This window comes from Lucilia sericata, unplaced genomic scaffold (assembly GCF_015586225.1).
Source record: "Lucilia sericata isolate MDLA Ls3-8-SP2 unplaced genomic scaffold, ASM1558622v1 Contig001512F_arrow, whole genome shotgun sequence".
NCBI classification, from domain to species: domain Eukaryota; kingdom Metazoa; phylum Arthropoda; class Insecta; order Diptera; family Calliphoridae; genus Lucilia; species Lucilia sericata.
The window spans coordinates 25,228-46,469 of NW_023995439.1; the positions used below are offsets into that span (position 1 = coordinate 25,228).

Sequence of the window (21,242 nt, forward strand, 5' to 3'; positions counted from 1 at the left end):
TAGGAAAAAAAACTAGAGCAAAATTAATGTTCAGACATAAATTTTATAAAGAAAACAAAACAAAAAACGTTAACCAAGTTTTCTTATAAATAACTTATAATTTTGAAGGCATACAGTGAGAGGTAGAAATATATCGGATCAATATTTCAGGAGAAAACATGCATTCCATATTGAAGGTAGATCTCGATCGTAGCAACGTTTCTGTAGAACGATTTAATTCGATCTCGAAAAAAATTTCCTTTAGAAAACATGCTTTCTATCTTGACAATTTTTCAATAGGAAAGTTGCTCTCGTCTGGAAAATGAGCTCTCGATCTTAACAGCGTTTCTATAGAAAAGTTGATCGCAATCTTAACAACGTTTCTATAGAAAAGTTGCCCTCGATATAAACAACTGTTCTATACAAAAGTTGCTCCCATTCTTACATCTTTTTTATACAAAAGTTGATCCCGATCTTAACAACTTTTCCATAGAATAGTTGCTATCGATCGTAACAACTTTTCTATACAATAGTTGATCTCGATCTTAACAACTTTTCTATAGAATAATTGCTATTAATATTAGCAACTTTTCTACGCAAAAGTAGCTCTAAATTTTAACAACTTTTCTATACAAACGTTGCCCTCGACCTTAACAACTTTTCTATATAAAAGTTGCCCTAGACCTCAACAACTTTTCTATATAAAAGTTGCTCTAGACCTTAACAACTTTTCTATATAAAAGTTGCTCTAGACCTTAACAAAAATTGCTCTCGTTATTAACAACGTTTCCATAGAAAAGTCGCTCTCAATCTTAATAACTTTTCTATAGAAAAACTGCTCTCGATCGTAAAAACTTTTCTGTAGAAAAGTTGATCTCTATCTTGGCAATCCTTCTATAGAAAAATTGTTCTTAATCTTAACAACTTTTCTAAAGAAGACTTGCTCTTGATCTTAGCAACATTTCTATAGAAAAGATGCTTCTGATCTTAATGACTTTTCTATAGAAAAGTTGCTCTTGATCTGAACAACTTTTCTATAGAAAAGTTGCTCTTGATCTGAACAATTTTTCTAGCAAAAGTTGCTTCCGATCCTAACAACTTTTCTATAGAAAAGTCGCTCTCAATCTTAATAACTTTTCTATAGAAAAACTGCTCTTGATCACAAAAACTTTTCGATACAAAAGTTGATCTCTATCTTGATAATGTTTCTATAGACAAGTTGCCCTATAGAAAAGTTGCTCTCGATCCTAACAACATTTATATAAAAAAGTTGCTCTTGATGTGCTCTCGATCTTAACAACTTTTCTATAAACAAGATGCTCTCGATTTGGTAAACATTTCCAGTGAATTTTCCCACAGAAAAGTTGCGCCTGATCCTGTGAAAAAGTTGCTACTAATTCGATCAAAAGTTTATCAATAAAGTTGCTTCCGATTTGGTAAAATTCATTACTATTTCTTTACCCTCCTCTGTAATTCTTAATCACATGTAACACATTTGCATATCCAATAGTAGAGACACATACATATAATTATTTCATTACAACAATTAACGTAATAATAGAAACTACGTCAAATCTAATAGAAAAAACAACAACAACAAAAACAACACTAGAAAAAAATCAGCAGTTTACTAAATCAAGTTTCTCTCTGTTACATTCAATGGATCATAAGTAACTTAAAGATATAATAATAAAAAAAAAACTAAATATACAATTTATATCAAGTAAATCCCAGTAGAATAAACTAAAGCATACAAACAGATAAAAACAACAAATCGTAAATAATTAACATGTTGCTTAAGTTTACTACTTGTTGTGTTTTTTTATAATGAAAATATCTGAAAAATCTATACGACGTAGTTCACAGTATAAACAAGTACAAGTATGAATAAATTTATTCCAAAAGGTACTTTTGCTATAATTTTTATAGTGAAAAAAAATTTTTAATTTTTTTACAACGGTCCATTAAAGGCAATTTCCTCGGTTTCATATGGCTGAATGCACAGATTTTTTTTGTCTGTACATTTATTTGTTTTCATTACAAACTTAAATATGTACTTCTCTGGTACTTTTTATTATGGTGGGGTCTGTTGGCTGTTTGGCTGCTAAATACTCGATCACTCTTTTAGTTGTGTTGTTATATTTACAACATTCAAATGTGTTTGATTTCAGATTTATGTGAGAAAACAATAATTTTTTTCTACGTTTTTTTTTTGTAAATTTTATTTTTTAATAGTTTTAGCTGGTAGTAGATTTACAAAATTACACACATTCATTTACTATATGGCTAAATTAGTTGTTGTTGTTGTTTTACTTTTACACTTTTCGTAATCTACAGTTGATATTTTTTTCTTTCTCTTGTATTTACTTCACAGATTTCAGCAATAGTTTTCTTAGATACTTAATACTTACAAATGTTTAAAAGTATTTTATTTTGTCGCTATTTTTTGAAATTGTTTTAGTAGTTGTTGCTGTTGCTGTTGTTGTTGTTTATCACATCTTATGCAACATTTCTAGGGTTCAATTGTAGTAATTTCCATGTTAAAAATACAAAGTTTAAAACTGTTAGCAGAAACTCACCTGGAATGAGGAAAGAAAAAAACAAACAAATATTTGATTAAATAATGAAGTTAGAAATGAAAATAAAATGAAATAAATTTATTAGATATTTTATATAATTTATATAGAAAAGTCGGATTTGGAAAACCTATTCTATAGAAAAGTTGAATCGACATCAATGTTTCTATAGAAAAGATTGATAGCTTGTTATATAAGTTGAACGGAGTGAGAACGACTATTCGATAGAAAAGTTGAACAGTTTTGAGCGCAACTTTTCGATATAAAAGTTGAACAGATTAAGAGCAACTTTTATATAGAAGAGAACAACATTTCTATAGAAAATTTGATCGGATTGAGAACAACTTTTCGGTATAAAAGATTTTAGAATAAAATTTTTATAGAAAAGTTAATCGGATTGGCAGCAACTTTTCCATACAAAAGTTGAACAGATTGAGAGCAACTTTTCCATACAAAAGTTAAACAGATTGCGAGCAACTTTTCTATAGAAAAGTTGACCGGATTGAGAGAAACTTTTCTATAGAATAGTTGACCGCATTGAGAGCAACTTTTCTGTACAAAGGTTGACCGCATTGAGAGCAACTTTTCTGTACAAAAGTTGAACGGATTGAGAGCAACTTTTCTATAGAAAAGTTGACTGGTTCAGAGAAACAGTTCTATACAAGAGTTAAACGGATTGAAAGTAACTTTTCTATACAAAATTTAAACGGATTGAGAGCAACTTGTCTATAGAAAAGTTGACCGGATTGAGAGCAACTTGTCTATACAAAAGTTGACCGGATTGAAAGCAACTTTTCTATACAAAAGTTAAACGGATTGAGAGCAACTTTTCTATACAAAAGTTAAACAGATTGAGAGCAACTTTTCTATAGAAACTTTTCTATAGAAAAATTGACCGGATTGGGAGCAACTTTTCTATAGAAAAGTTGATCGGATTAAGAGCAACTTTTCTATAGAAAAGTTCATTGGATTGTGAGCAACTTTTCTATAGTAAAATTTACCGAATTTGGAGCAACTTTTCTATAGAAAAGTTGACCGGATTGAGAGCAACTTTTCTATGGAAAAGTTGATCGGATTAAGAGCACCTTTTCGATACAAAATCTGAACGGATTGAGAGCATCTTTTCAATACAAAATCTGAACGGATTGAGAGCAACTTTGATATACTAAAAAGATTGAAGGTAACATTTCATAGAAAATTCTTCAGATTGAAAGCAACTTTTCTATAGAAAAGTTTAACGGATTAAGAGCAATTTTTCTAAAGAAAAATTGAATGAATTGAAAAGCTGATCGGTGAAACTATTCTGTAATTAAAAGCAATTTTTCGAAAAATATTTTATTTCATTACAGTCAAAATTATACAGAAAAGTTTATCGTATTAGAAGCAACCTTTCTATAGAATATACATACGTCACAACACATAATGTTTGTTTAAAGCTCTTTTCGATATAATATATACATACATTAAATTAAATAAAAATACCACAATCAGAAAAATCAATTATGCAAAATTAAGCAATCCCAATAAGGCAATCATCGAATACTTCATTAAACAAACATTGACGATACCCCCTCCTTATGAGTTCTAAAAAAAACTAATGAATAAAACACAAAATCACCTAATTAAACATGTGTAAAGTAAAAAAACGCTGCCCCAAATCGGTAAAAGTGTAAAATGCCAATTATGTATGTATGTACAAAAACAATGTCGAAGTATATTTAACCTTGAATTTTGTTTATACATTTTTAAAGAAATGTTTTAACAAGTTCTACTACAGCGATTTTGAAATGGAAAATAAATACGAAATTATTTTTGTTAAAATTTTTTTACAACATTTCTATTTTATACGCTTTTTAATTAACACTTTATTTTATACAATAAAAAATATATGTTAAATAAACTAGAAGTAATTATGTAATATGTATATTTAAACAAATATGGCAACATGTTGTTCATAAATTAAAGTTGAATTTTGTTCATAAAGAAAACTATAACATGTGATGACAAAATTTAAAACTTAATAAATTAGATTTAAAAATTATTAGACCAAAAAACACCAAAATAGAGTGAGCAACAACATCACCCACATAGATTTAATGTAGGTTTTTAACTTAAAATGGTAATAAAAAAAATTCAAATATTAACCGAGTGTTAATAAACACAGGGCAACAAATGACTTTTATAACGGTCCAGAATTTTTCAATCACGTTATGTTTTCCAGTTAATTTAAAATACCTCTTTATTGACCATATTTGGCGTTATAGTCTAGTCTATAGTCTAGTCTATAATCTAGTCTATAGTCTAGTCTATAGTCTAGTCTATAGTCTAGTCTATAGTCTAGTCTATAGTCTAGTCTATAATCTAGTCTATAATCTAGTCTATAGTCTAGTCTATAGTCTAGTCTATAGTCTAGTCTATAGTCTAGTCTATAGTCTAGTCTATAGTCTAGTCTATAGTCTAGTCTATAGACTAGTCTATAGTCTAGTCTATAGTCTAGTCTATAGTCTAGTCTATAGTCTAGTCTATAGTCTAGTCTATAGTCTAGTCTATAGTCTAGTCTATAGTCTAGTCTATAGTCTAGTCTATAGTCTAGTCTATAGTCTAGTCTATAGTCTAGTCTATAGTCTAGTCTATAGTCTAGTATATAGTCTAGTCTATAGTCTAGTCTATAGTCTAGTCTATAGTCTAGTCTATAGTCTAGTCTATAGTCTAGTCTATAGTCTAGTCTATAGTCTAGTCTATAGTCTAGTCTATAGTCTAGTCTATAGTCTAGTCTATAGTCTAGTCTATAGTCTAGTCTATAGTCTAGTCTATAGTCTAGTCTATAGTCTAGTCTATAGTCTAGTCTATAGTCTAGTCTATAGTCTAGTCTAGTCTAGTCTATAGTCTAGTCTATAGTCTAGTCTATAGTCTAGTCTATAGTCTAGTCTATAGTCTAGTCTATAGTCTAGTCTATAGTCTAGTCTATAGTCTAGTCTATAGTCTAGTCTATAGTCTAGTCTATAGTCTAGTCTATAGTCTAGTCTATAGTCTAGTCTATAGTCTAGTCTATAGTCTAGTCTATAGTCTAGTCTATAGTCTAGTCTATAGTCTAGTCTATAGTCTAGTCTATAGTCTAGTCTATAGTCTAGTCTATAGTCTAGTCTATAGTCTAGTCTATAGTCTAGTCTATAGTCTAGTCTATAGTCTAGTCTATAGTCTAGTCTATAGTCTAGTCTATAGTCTAGTCTATAGTCTAGTCTATAGTCTAGTCTATAGTCTAGTCTATAGTCTAGTCTATAGTCTAGTCTATAGTCTAGTCTATAGTCTAGTCTATAGTCTAGTCTATAGTCTAGTCTATAGTCTAGTCTATAGTCTAGTCTATAGTCTAGTCTATAGTCTAGTCTATAGTCTAGTCTATAGTCTAGTCTATAGTCTAGTCTATAGTCTAGTCTATAGTCTAGTCTATAGTCTAGTCTATAGTCTAGTCTATAGTCTAGTCTATAGTCTAGTCTATAGTCTAGTCTATAGTCTAGTCTATAGTCTAGTCTATAGTCTAGTCTATAGGCTAGTCTATAGTCTAGTCTATAGTCTAGTCTATAGTCTAGTCTATAGTCTAGTCTATAGTCTAGTCTATAGTCTAGTCTATAGTCTAGTCTATATTCTAGTCTAGTCTATAGTCTAGTCTATAGTCTAGTCTATAGTCTAGTCTAGTCTAGTCTAGTCTAGTCTATAGTCTAGTCTAGTCTATAGTCTAGTCTAGTCTATAGTCTAGTCTAGTCTAGTCTAGTCTAGTCTAGTCTATAGTCTAGTCTAGTCTATAGTCTAGTCTAGTCTAGTCTAGTCTAGTCTAGTCTATAGTCTAGTCTATAGTCTAGTCTAGTCTAGTCTAGTCTAGTCTAGTCTAGTAGTCTAGTCTATAGTCTAGTCTAGTCTAGTCTAGTCTAGTCTATAGTCTAGTCTATAGTCTAGTCTAGTCTATAGTCTAGTCTAGTCTAGTCTATAGTCTAGTCTAGTCTATAGTCTAGTCTAGTCTATAGTCTAGTCTAGTCTATAGTCTATAGTCTATGTCTAGTCTAGTCTATAGTCTAGTCTAGTCTAGTCTATAGTCTAGTCTAGTCTAGTCTATAGTCTAGTCTAGTCTATAGCTATAGTCTAGTCTATAGTCTAGTAGTCTATAGTCTAGTCTAGTCTATAGTTCTAGTCCTAGTCTATAGTCTAGTCTAGTCTAGTCTAGTCTAGTCTAGTCTAGTCTAGTCTAGTCTAGTCTAGTCTAGTCTAGTCTATAGTCTAGTCTATAGTCTAGTCTAGTCTAGTCTATAGTCTAGTCTAGTCTATAGTCTAGTCTAGTCTAGTCTATAGTCTAGTCTAGTCTAGTCTATAGTCTAGTCTAGTCTAGTCTATAGTCTAGTCTAGTCTATAGTCTAGTCTAGTCTATAGTCTATAGTCTATAGTCTAGTCTAGTCTATAGTCTAGTCTAGTCTATAGTCTAGTCTAGTCTATAGTCTAGTCTAGTCTAGTCTAGTCTAGTCTAGTCTAGTCTAGTCTAGTCTAGTCTATAGTCTATAGTCTAGTCTAGTCTAGTCTAGTCTAGTCTATAGTCTAGCCTATAGTCTAGTCTATAGTCTAGTCTAGTCTATAGTCTAGCCTATAGTCTAGTCTATAGTCTAGTCTATAGTCTAGTCTATAGTCTAGTCTATAGTCTAGTCTATAGTCTAGTCTATAGTCTAGTCTATAGTCTAGTCTATAGTCTAGTCTATAGTCTAGTCTATAGTCTAGTCTATAGTCTAGTCTATAGTCTAGTCTATAGTCTAGTCTATAGTCTAGTCTATAGTCTAGTCTATAGTCTAGTCTATAGTCTAGTCTATAGTCTAGTCTATAGTCTAGTCTATAGTCTAGTCTATAGTCTAGTCTATAGTCTAGTCTATAGTCTAGTCTATAGTCTAGTCTATAGTCTAGTCTATAGTCTAGTCTATAGTCTAGTCTATAGTCTAGTCTACTAGTCTAGTCTATAGTCTAGTCTATAGTCTAGTCTATAGTCTAGTCTATAGTCTAGTCTATAGTCTAGTCTATAGTCTAGTCTATAGTCTAGTCTATAGTCTAGTCTATAGTCTAGTCTATAGTCTAGTCTATAGTCTAGTCTATAGTCTAGTCTATAGTCTAGTCTATAGTCTAGTCTATAGTCTAGTTCTATAGTCTAGTCTATAGTTCTAGTCTATAGTCTAGTCTATAGTCTAGTCTATAGTCTAGTCTATAGTCTAGTCTATAGTCTAGTCTATAGTCTAGTCTATAGTCTAGTCTATAGTCTAGTCTATAGTCTAGTCTATAGTCCTAGTCTATAGTCTAGTCTATAGTCTAGTCTATAGTCTAGTCTATAGTCTAGTCTATAGTCTAGTCTATAGTCTAGTCTATAGTCTAGTCTATAGTCTAGTCTATAGTCTAGTCTATAGTCTAGTCTATAGTCTAGTCTATAGTCTAGTCTATAGTCTAGTCTATAGTCTAGTCTATAGTCTAGTCTATAGTCTAGTCTATAGTCTAGTCTATAGTCTAGTCTATAGTCTAGTCTATAGTCTAGTCTATAGTCTAGTCTATAGTCTAGTCTATAGTCTAGTCTATCAGTCTATAGTCTAGTCTATAGTCTAGTCTATAGTCTAGTCTATAGTCTAGTCTATAGTCTAGTCTATAGTCTAGTCTATAGTCTAGTCTATAGTCTAGTCTATAGTCTAGTCTATAGTCTAGTCTATAGTCTAGTCTATAGTCTAGTCTATAGTCTAGTCTATAGTCTAGTCTATATAGTCTATAGTCTAGTCTATAGTCTAGTCTATAGTCTAGTCTATAGTCTAGTCTATAGTCTAGTCTATAGTCTAGTCTATAGTCTAGTCTATAGTCTAGTCTATAGTCTAGTCTATAGTCTAGTCTATAGTCTAGTAGTCTATAGTCTAGTCTATAGTCTAGTCTATAGTCTAGTCTATAGTCTAGTCTATAGTCTAGTCTATAGTCTAGTCTATAGTCTAGTCTATAGTCTAGTCTATAGTCTAGTCTATAGTCTAGTCTATAGTCTAGTCTATAGTCTAGTCTATAGTCTAGTCTATAGTCTAGTCTATAGTCTAGTCTATAGTCTTAAACTGGCCCATTAAAGCTTTACTGAATACCCTTTTTGAAAAAGTAACCAAAACTTTAATTTCCTTCTGGTCTTTAATACTTTGGTCAATATTTTCCAATTAACGTCGATTTCTGCCCATTAAAATTTTAGTTTACTTTTCAGTTGAGAGATTAGTTGAAAAAAAATAAATTGGAAAACGCCAAAATGAAATTAGGAAATGTTTACAACAATAGCGGCATAACATTAACAAAATTTCAACCAGAAGTAAACAGGAACTTGGAAAATATGTTTTTTTTTTTTTCTCTCTAAAAATTTTATTAACGTAATCAAAAGATTTTTGTAAATCTATTTTTCAATTAATTTTTGTTTGTGTTTAAAATGTTTTTTTTTTTCTTTCTACGAGAAAAAAGGGTGTGTTAGTTACGTTTGATTAAACATTAAATAATAATTTAGCGGTTTTTTATTGTAGAAACTATGCAATGCTGGTGGTATTTTTTTTCTCGATATATATTTTTGTAATGAAGATTACTTGTAAATGGTCAAAACTAAAAATACTAATAAATTTAGTTAGGGCTACTCACAGTTAACTTTTAAAATTAGTAAAAAAACAATAAAGGAACCTTTATGCATAATTTCATATTATGTATGAATTTTTCATATTCTGAATGAAAATGTTCGATTTCTAATATTTATTAACAAATTCTTTCTAAATATGAATTATTTTTTTTTTTTTTTGTAAACAAATATTGTAAATTTATTTAAAACAAATAATAACCTGATTTTTATTAAACCTCAAAAAAAAAACAAAACAATTTTAAATAAACATTTCATAAAAATCTTAATTTTTAATTTAAACAATTTATAATTTAACGTTAAATTACAAAACATCTGTTAGTTTTTTTTCTTTTGTTTAAACTAAATTAAGTGTTAATTATGGCAAAATAACAAACACATACGAATAAATAAATAAACTTTTAAATTAAAAACCAAAACCAAACCCCAAAAAGAAAATTAAATCATCTAGATAAATTTTAAAAAGATTTCATAGTTATTGCAATATGAATGAAAAAACAAATTCTAAGAAATCTTTAATCTTCTTAAAAAGCCTTTGTTCAACAACTTATGTAGTTTGATTTGGGCATTTCTGCTTAAATTTTAGTTTAAAACTCAGTTGCAAGCAGCCGTTTTTTTGTTTAATAAATTTGTTTTTGTTTTAACTACTAGTTATCAGTAACATGTCATCTTTAAAGAAAAAAATATGAAAATTAAAATTTTTAAAACAAATGTTAAAACTATGAGTGATATGTTAATTATTATTAAGTTGTTGTGTTAGATTTAAAAGTTTAGATTTATTTTAGAGGAATTCTAACGAAAATTATGAGATTTTTTAGTGAAAGTAGGATTTTTAGTGAAAAATAAAATTTTTAGTAAAAAAATGGATTTTTAGTTAAAAAACAGAATTCCTGTGAAAATTTGGATTTTTATTGAAAAATTATAATTTTAGTGAAAAAAACAGTTTTATTATGGGAAATTTTATTTTTTGTGAAAAATGTAAAAATGAAATTTTTAGTGGAAAATTAAATTTTTAGTGAAAAATTAAAATTTTAGTGAAAAATTGAATTTTGAGTGAAAAACTTAATTTTTAGTGAAAAATTTCATTTTTAGTAAAAAACTTAATTTTTAGTGAAAATTTTAATTTTTATTAAAAAACTGAATTTTTAGTGAAATTTTTGATTTTTAGTGAAAAAGTAAATTTTTAGTGAAATTTTGGATTTTTGGTGATTAACTTAATTTTTAGTGACGAATTTCTTTTTCAACCACTGGGTGGACTTGGGACGGTCACCACTCGCCCCTGAATCCTTCTATGAAGAAATCAGGTACATTTGTACATGGCTTTGCCGGTCCATGCACAAGCATGTCGCTTAAGTACAGGAACTATCTAATTTCCTGCCATAGCAGTCCCTTTGCGGAATGACGGGCAGCATGAGATCAATCCCAATGAATACCCGGACAAGGAAAAAACAATCACTGGTCTAAAGTCAATACCAGATTATCTGGTTCGACCCCAAGTCATCACCAGTTTATAGTGTCGGCAGGCTGGATATATTGGTAGAACCTCTTTTCCCTGGGATATTGCTCTAGTTCGATTCCATTTCATCACCAGTTTATAGTCCCGGCAGACTAGAGATATTGGTAGAAAATCTTTCCCCCGGGATATATCAATAACACCAAGATGGAGATTTATCCAAAGTAACATGACCGCGGGAGAAGCATTCGCGGGAATAGAATGACTGATTCAAAGTGAAATAAATATTTCGTTAAAGGTTTCAGCTACTGCCGAACAGTAAAGCCCACAGAGAAGTGACTGTGGTATCTATAGATATGTTGGAAATAAGTTGATATTACGAGAACATAACACAGAACTATACAGAGGTTTGAGGGCCCGCACTCCATTCACATATCCCCCGAATGTGACTGATGAAAGTGTAGGATGAAAGGTCCGAAACTGCTACTGGTTCCCTTGGATTAAATGGCTCTCTGGTTCGATCCCATATGAATCCATTTAAAGTAAAGGCCGAGGATACATTTGATCTTACCAGTTTATAGTTCCGCCAGACTATGGGTACTGATAGCACATATGTATGTATATGCTTGATTTGAGTTTGAATTCGTACTTGCTATCAGTGTTTGACTTCAGTTAATTTTACACCTCGTGGAAAAATACCCTATTAATAAGATTTAAAAAAAAAGTGTTCTTAGAACTAATTTCTCTTGTTTAAAACATGTTTAGATGAGAAAAAAACCGAAAAGTGCCAGAAATATAATCTTACCGAAATCAACTAAAAAAACAGTTAAAGAAACATTATTAAATAGCAACCCCATAATAATTCACAAATAAATATCATAAATTTTATTTATTTTGAAAAATATACAAAATATTTAAACACGAAGAAAATAAGAAGCGTATAATCCGTTTCTAAATTGTGTGTGAAAATTAAATGCTTTAGAAACCCATACACACACGAATCACACTTTCAGATACAACTAAGGAAACACATGTGTTACCCAAAGAAATGTTCATAGTTGCAAGTGAGAAGTTTGTATAATTTTCTAACAAATGTTGTTGTACTCTTATTAGACAGAACATTGTTGTTGCTAATATTTTATAAATGCTATGTTAAAGCGTTATATAGCTCCTTGAGGAAAAAAAGACGCAAATAAGTGTAAATAAAAATGTGCTTAGGTAATCAGAAATATTTATGCATTTGTGGCAACATCTGTGATTAATGTGCAATCACACGTTTCATATCATACACACACACACACACTTAGATATACATACAAAGAGTATATAAACACTTACTTTTTAATAGCAATGGAACAACAGCAACAACAAGAAATAAACATAATATGGTTACATATTGTTGTTTAAATAAATACAAACTGCTAGACATTTATTGAAAGACTCCACTGAAGACTGATAAGAATATGTATGTAGGCATGTACATATGGTGGCACAAAAAATACATATTTGGAATGCCAGCAAATCCCTAAAGCAAGAGATTTGTACGACGATTCATACTCACATGCACAATAGTCATATAAATAACCCAGCAAACATGTCTAATCAAGACGTCATTTCAACAGCTGACAGGACCAGCTGTACGATGGACAGAATAGAACTACCTATTTAACATAACACGTACATTAACCCTAGCCACCGGCTATCCAGATGTCTATGGTAATCTATGGAGTCAATCGTCACTCCATAGATTACAAAGAAACAGTGAAAAAGCTAGTCCAAAAGAGTTTGTTAAGTTTGTTTTTTAAGTGTCCACTCTCTAGACTGGCTTAAGAACGATAATTTGATTACTGTCTCCGCTCTTGACCTATATCTGAAACATGTAAAAGGGTAAAAACTCCTGGGGAATAACTGTTCATAATTGGCCAAAAAGAATACATTCGTGACGAATTGGAACCCACCAAGTGAAAAGGCATTAGTCGTAATAACTGTCTCCGCTCTAGACCTATATCTGAAACATGTAAAAGGATAAAAGCTCCAGGGGAATAACTATTCATAATTGGCCTGAAAGAGTACATTTGTGACGAATTGGAACCCACCAAGTGGTTAGGCATTAGTCGAAATAACTGTAATTTTTCAGAAGCATTTACTCTTTGTCGAACTGCAAATTTAAAAAATTTTAATATTTCTTTAAAAAAAATGTTTGCTGGGTTATTGCAGAATTATGTTTGTTTGAGTAAATTTTTGTGTTTGTAATTTGTAAATAATAAGAATTCTTAATACTGTCTCACACAAACGTTTTTGATAATAATTATAACTGACAAATTTATTTAACCCTTAAAAGACCAACAACACGAAAATAGTTAACCCTTAAAACACATTCCAAAAAGTTTTAAAATTTTGGTTTCTTGTCCAAACATTTAAAGATCTTATTTGCAGTCGAAACTATTATATTTTGAAGGAAAAAATTTCAAACTAAGTTTTGACCTTTGACCTCAGGTTGTTGTTTAAAGAAAATATTTCTTAGAGTTAAGTATTATTTACAATATTATTTAAAAAAAATTCTTTAAACTCCTTAAAAAACAAATTTACTTTATTAAATTTAATTTTATTTGAATTTAAGCTTTGACCTTTGACCTCATCAGCCGGAGAATGTTTTTTTGTTAAATTTTAAGCTGAAGTGTTAAATTTAAAAAATTTGATTATAAACGTTGTAAAATTATAAAAGATTTTGCTACATTTTTAAGATAAATCCCTTTTCATAATTTGACCTCTGACCTCAGATTATTTTCTTAATGTAAAGTAAAGTATTTGTTACAATTTGAATTTCTTTTAAAATTCTTTACAATTCTGAAAAATTTGCAATCATTTTATTAATTTAATATACAAATTTCAGTATTGACCTTTGACCTTTTAGAGAATTTTTGGCCGGAAATTTTAATTCTCAAATTTTATCAAAATCAATACAAATTTATAATATTAAGAAATATGTATAATAAAATTGTTAATAAAACTTAAACTTTTTTCATAATTAGTTTTTCACTGTAAATAAGTTTTTAACCTTTTTTCTTAATATTTAAAGAAGATAATGCTTCTACATAACTCATATAGTTTTCTTTTCAATATTATTTTAAAAACTTATGAAAATCCCGGAAAAATTTATAAAAAAAATAAATAATAAAATAAATAATTTTATCAAATTCATTGCGAATTTAGGGCTTGACCTTTGACCTCATTAGAGAAAGGGGAATTTTTCAAACTTTAACGCTCAAATATGATAAAATTTTGTTGTAAACATTAATATTTGTTCACATTTCCCAGATAATTTGTTCATAGTTTGACATTTATCGAAAAAAAAAAGTTTTGACCTTTGACCTTAAGTTATTTTCTTAATCTATGAAGATGAGATTTCTTATACTTTCATTTCTTGAAAAATTTTGTTCTTACATTTATTAAAATACTAAAAAAATACAAATAATTTCATTAAATTTAGTAAAATCTCAATATTTAAGGTTTGACCCTTGACCTCAACAGTAATTTTAATGCAATATTTAATTCTAAAACGCTAAATTCTTAAATTTTAATTAAATCTATGTATAATTACAAAATAGTTTGCTACAATTTAAAGAAAATTTCAAAATCTCTTTGTTATTTTAAAAGAAATTGCTTGACCTTTGACCTCATGCTATTTTCTTAATGTTTAAAGGGGGTATTTGTTATAATTTGGTTTTATTTTGTAATATTATTCTTAAACTTATTAAAATCTTGAAAAAATAGTGAAACCATTGGCTTTTTTAAGGTTTGACCTTTGACCTCAGCATTAAATTTCAAGCAATTATAAGTCGAAATTCTTACATTTTTATATAATTTATTTGTTTAAGTGATCTGAGATTAGTGACCCAGTAAAATCTTAGTATTAATACATTTCGTAAGTACTACCTCTTACTATTTACATTATTATGAAGTAGTTTAGTAATGCTATGTTTCTACTTATATCTTTTTGATTCATGAAAGTATTTCAATTCTCTTTTAAGCAATTTTAAACTAATAAAGTTCTTTAGAAGTTCGTTTTTGAAATCTTAAATATTTAACTGTAAAATTGAATATAATCGATATAATTCTCATGCAGTTAAAAATATTCTATGCTTAAGTAAAATTCTTTACTTAACTTTCTTTAAAAGAAATATTTGTTAAATCCTATTTAATTCCCCAAAAATGTTCTTAGTCATCATGAACTATTTATGAATTCACAATTTATTTATTATTATTTATTTCTTATCAAATTTTTAAACAGCAAATTTCTCTAAAAAACATAAATTATACTTAAGTTTTTTATTTATATTTTAAATTTTTCTAAAAGTCTTCTAAATTGTTGTTCGTATCTTAATGCAACCCAGTATTATAATTTAAAGTGCTAATTTAAGTTTAAATTTTTTATATTTTTTTCATACACTTTTTATACTAAAAACTCAATGTCAAAATTTATGACGTCAATAGAATTTAATCTAATCACAAGTTGCTATTTTAATTTTTTTTTTTTTTTTCTAAATCATACTTGTATAAATAATTATTTGGTTTGGTGTGTTGTTTTCTTTATTTATTTACAGTTTTCTATTGTTTAATTTACATAAATTTGTTGTTGTTTTTTTTTTTTTTCATTTTATTTTGTATTTGCTTTGAAAATTTACCTTGTTTTTTTTTAAAGAATTTCTAAGTAAATTGTTTAGATAAATTATTAGTTTAGAAAATTGTTTATTAGTTTTGGAATAAGAACAGTAAAATGTTTATATGGATTTAGTTGTTATTGCTTCTAAATATTCTTTTATATTAATTACATTGTAAGTAGTTTTCTACTGACTACTGCCTGCTGGCTGTTATTAGTTAATAATAACTTATGTTATAATTTATAGTTAAATTATATCAATTCTTAGTCATTTTTATAATTTTTTCAATAAATTCGAAAGTGTTTTATTATTAAGTCTTTACAAACAATACAGTTGTTATCTTAATTAATGTGGTTCTTTACATTTTATATTTTTAAATACAATAATTTTTATAAATATTTATTATTAAAGTACAAAGTTTGATTTTATAAATGTAATTTCATTTTATTTATCTACTCTTTTGTAAACAATAAAACTTATTTATGGAAATTTGCAATTTCCAAGAAAAGATTTTATTTTAATATGAAAATTTGTTCTCTGAAATTTAACACTTAGTTAACATTTCGCTATACCCAGTAAGGTTAAACAGGTTTCGTTGTATTAATTAAAATTTTGTTTGGTTTTTGGAATTTGACTGGTCAATAGAGGGAAAATATCAAATCGCATGATATATACAAGTTTTTACTCCTGTTACTCTTGATCCAAAAAACTTCTTAACAAAATCGCAAATAAAGAATTTTTGTGCTTGAATCAATTATTTCGTTCTTCGTTTCAGAGCCTTCTTTATACACTTTAGCATTTCCGTACTTGGAATAAGAAAATATAATAAGGATAATATATAATGCAATTTTGTTTGGTTTATTATTATCAAGAAAATAATAGAACTTCACACTGGGAAAACAGAATTGACTGGATAATAAGGATAATATATATAGGCAATACCGCTCTAGGAAAGAAGCTCACAACAGGCCTAATAGGGTACTAACTCACTATAGTAGCTATCTTATCTATCTAGCTATCTAGGAGCGAGCTATCTATCTATCTATCTATCTATCTATCTATCTATCTATCTATCTATCTATCTATCTATCTATCTATCTTCTATCTATCTATCTATCTATCTATCTATCTATCTATCTATCTATCTATCTATCTATCTATCTATCTATCTATCTATCTATCTATCTATCTATCTATCTATCTATCTATCTATCTATCTATCTATCTATCTATCTATCTATCTATCTATCTATCTATCTATCTATCTATCTATCTATCTATCTATCTATCTATCTATCTATCTATCTATCTATCTATCTATCTATCTATCTATCTATCTATCTATCTATCTATCTATCTATCTATCTATCTATCTATCTATCTATCTATCTATCTATCTATCTATCTATCTATTTATCTATCTATCTATCTATCTATCTATCTATCTATCTATCTATCTATCTAACTACCTACCTAACTACATTTACATGAAATTTAGCAGGCTGATAGGTATTTCTCCAAAGAAACTATAGGTTAACTTAAATCTTCTGCCAATGCCAATGCCACTTGAAGTCAAACAATTATAATGCCAAATTTCTATTAAACAAAGACATACATCCACAGGACTGATATACAAAACATTAAATTTTTCACACTGATAGTTACATCATTCCGTTATATTAAACCTTAATTGAATGCCACGCCTATTTTAAACGCCCACTTTTGGTAAAAACAATGATAATGCAAATTTTCTATTGAAAAAATAAAAAATTCTACTAAATCGATTGATATAAAATGTTGTACAATGATAAGTTATATTAAATTCTGATTAAATGACACGCCTCTTTTTACGCCCACTTCTAAATAACTAAATATTGTTGTTTACAGAAGGCAAGTGGAAAAATTTGGAATATGTATTATGATGTGATTGAACTAGTCTCATAGTTCGGTTCTTCCTAAAATTTAATGATTTCTTGTATTTAAATATCGTATTCAATTATTTTTTATTTACTATTACAATTGTAACCCATTAAAACAAATAAATAATAAATAAGAAAATATAACCAGAATATTTGTAAAATGTAAAATATAACAAAAAACAAAGAAAACTTAAATAAAATATAGAAAATAACTACATGACACTAAGACCTTTCTTTCTATTTCTAAGACGATTACATGCTTAAGGCAACATGTCTTCAGAAAAAAAAACATAAAATTTGTTTACAAACCGAAAAAATAGCAATAGAAAACAAAATTCAATTCATAAAATAAACTAAATACAAATTAAACGAGTCTAGTTACAAATTTTATTTTTTTCAAACTACAAATAACTAACATTTTAGTATTTTGCTGTTATGAATCCCCAGAAATTTCACTTTCTACTGGTCAGCAACAACAACAACACACAACATAAATTTACAAAAAAAAAAATAACAAAAAATTTAAACATAAAATTTGTTGTAACGGAAAAAAGAAGCAGTTTTTTATAGGCTCTTTTTTTAGTACCTACATTCGGTTCATGTCAAATGAACATTAACAGACAAAAATTATTCAAAATTTCTTTGACATGTTGCCAGACTTATAATCTTCCAGGGCTTTAAGCTACGATGTCTAGTTATTTCGCACCCTGAGGTTTTAAAATTAAAAAGTAAATACTTTACTTTATACTAGTATCACTAACTCAAAGTAATGTGTATGAGACTAACTACCCCCCATCAGCATTACTTATCACCTATAAAGTAACTAGTACTAGCATTACTAGTTCGCAATATCAAATGAATACTTCAACACCTGATTAGTTCCCTTAACTACTAGTTTATATCTATTTTATATCATCACTTTTCGTTATGATTTATTTACCCTGTACTCGATATGTATATAGAGTGTATAATAATTATGTCATTAACCTTATCAGTTTCATATTAATAATGACAGCATAGCAGAAACAAAAATAAAAAAAGACAAAAAATTGTGATTAAACCTTAAATAAATAATAAAAATAAACCTTTTTTCAATTGATTGCTTTTATGCCCGATGAGTGTCTCTGATATCAGCAATTTCATCGATTTGTATTTGTCTTTCTTTTTATACACATATTATTTTTGATATTTATTTTCGATTATTAATCGGTAGCATTATTTCAATTTGTTTGTGTGTGCTGGTGTATTATTATTATGTTAATATTAAATTCAATATTTTGTTAAAATAGTTGAAACTGAACTACAACAAACTAGAACAGAACTAGAAAACAACTAGAAACAACTAGAACAGAACTAGAACAAAACTAGAACAAAACTAGAAAAGAACTAGAACAGAATTAGAACAGAACTAGAACAGAACTAGAACAAAACTAGAACAAAACTAGAACAAAACTAGAACAAAACTAGAACAGAACTAGAACAGAACTAGAACAGACTAGAACAGAACTAGAACAGAACTAGAACTGAACTAGAACAGAACTAGAACAGAACTAGAACAGAACTAGAACAGAACTAGAACAGAACTAGAACAGAACTAGAACAGAACTAGAAAAGAACTAGAACAGAACTAGACAGAACTAGAACAGAACTAGAACAGAACTAGAACAGAACTAGAACAGAACTAGAACAGAACTAGAACAGAACTAGAACAGAACTAGAACAGAACTAGAACAGAACTAGAACAGAACTAGAACAGAACTAGAACAGAATAGAAAACAGAACTAGAACAGAACTAGAACAGAACTAGAACAGAACTAGAACAGAACTAGAACAGAACTAGAACAGAACTAGAACAGAACTAGAACAGAAACTAGAACAGAACTAGAACAGAAACTAGAACAGAACTAGAACAGAACTAGAACAGACTAGAACAGAACTAGAACAGAACTAGAACAGAACTAGAACAGAACTAGAACAGAACTAGAACAGAACTAGAACAGAACTAGAACAGAACCTAGAACAGAACTAGAACAGAACTCTAGAACAGAACTAGAACAGAACTAGAACAGAACTAGAACAGAACTAGAACAGAACTAGAACAGAACTAGAACAGAACTAGAACAGAACTAGAACAGAACTAGAACAGAACTAGAACAGAACTAGAACAGAACTAGAACAGAACTAGAACAGAACTAGAACAGAACTAGAACAGAACTAGAACAGAACTAGAACAGAACTAGAACAGAACTAGAACAGAACTAGAACAGAACTAGAACAGAACTAGAACAGAACTAGAACAACTAGAACAGAACTAGAACAGAACTAGAACAGAACTAGAATAGAACTAGAATAGAACAAGAACAGAACTAGAACAGAACTAGAACTAGAACAGAACTAGAACAGAACTAGAACAGAACTAGAACAGAACTAGAACAGAACTAGAACAGAACTAGAACAGAACTAGAACAGAACTAGAACAGAACTAAAATAGAACTAGAACAGAACCAGAACTAAAACAGAACTAAAACTGAACTAAAACTGAACTAAAACAGAACTAGAACTGAACTAGACAGGACTAGAACTGAACTAGAACTGAACTAGACCTGAACTAGACCTGAACTAGACCTGAACTAGACCTGAACTAGACCTGAACTAGACCTGAACTAGACCTGAACTAGACCTGAACTAGAACTGAACTAGAACTGAACTAGAACTGAACTAGAACTGAACTAGAACTGAACTAGAACTTAACTAGAACTGAACTAGAACTGAACTAGAACTGAACTAGAACTGAACTAGAACTGAACTAGAACTGAACTAGAACTGAACTGAACTGAACTAGAACTGAACTAGAACTGAACTAGAACTGAACTAGAACTGAACTAGAACTGAACTAGAACTGAACTAGAACTGAACTAGAACTGAACTAGAACTGAACTAGAACTGAACTAGAACTGAACTAGAACTGAACTAGAACTGAACTAGAACTGAACTAGAACTGAACTAGAACTGAACTAGAACTGAACTAGAACTGAACTAGAGCTGAACTAGAACTGAGCAGATGGCATCTGGCAGATATGAAAGTTGGCATTGTTTCCCCTTCAACCTTCTCTGTGAAGGCCCTTCGATATATGTCAAAAGGAATAGGTGGTATGGTCTTGTCAAAGCAGAGCCCTTACTACCCTTCGTGACAGTCAGCTTGTGGTAAAATATTGACAGAGATAAATATGGAAGCCTACCGGAGATAATTTCCTCTATAAACTTAATAATATCAAGAATTTAGAATGTTTTAAACTACAGATAGATTACAGGAGGTCTCCTGCTTTTTCCAACATTATTTTGTAACATCTATATAACAGCAGACTCCCCACAGTGTTCAGTTGAAAAAAAAAAACTAGTTTTTACTAATAAAAAAGCTCTCAATATAAACTTCATAAAAATCCCAGCTTATCCATCATCACTTAGGAAGTAAATTTTTGTTCAAAGCCATTAAGATTATTTGAAAAAAAAAAATACCGTTAGGTAGTCAATAAGTAATAAACTATTTAAACTATAAAAATGGCAAGGCCAATAACATTTTTTGACACTTGACACATAATGGGACGTTAATATATAGCAAAAATATGTAAGCCGCTATACAACTTAAGTGACTCGCTGAACAAATACAAAACCCACTGACGAACTGCTGGATATATTGACAAGTTTTAAAAACTATTTGCTATTAAATGCAAGTAGGAAACTTTTTTTAAATAAATATTTCACATTTTTTAACAAAAATGAGAAAACATTAAAAATTAAAACAAAATTGATTAGCCAGCTAAAATAAGTAGTTTGGAATAATAATAATAAAAATAAAAAACAAGTTACTTGGCTGGTAAAGCTGGATTTTTTTAAGTGCATTTCTGGTCGGTGGACGTTGTCTGTTAATTTTATCTTTTATTTACTAATGAAAACGTTAAAATAGCGTCATATGTTTTAAAAATTTTAAAAGCCACCAGA

General features: G+C 29.0%; 1 protein-coding gene across 3 annotated transcripts in view; it reads right to left on the reverse strand.

Moving 5' to 3' along the window:
- Positions 1–1,583: 1,583 nt before the first annotated feature.
- Positions 1,584–21,242, reverse strand: part of LOC119611696 (probable WRKY transcription factor protein 1) — a 67,783-nt gene continuing 48,124 nt past the window's right edge. The window contains exon 3 of one of the 3 annotated variants that reach the window (XM_037967365.1): positions 1,584–2,558. In XM_037967365.1, coding sequence (XP_037823293.1) covers positions 2,479–2,558 — 80 coding nt within the window. In that variant the 3' untranslated portion in view covers positions 1,584–2,478. Of the gene's footprint in view, positions 2,559–16,101; positions 16,131–21,242 lie in introns of those variants that run through there. The other 2 variants (XM_037967366.1, XM_037967368.1) reach the window with 2 other exon arrangements.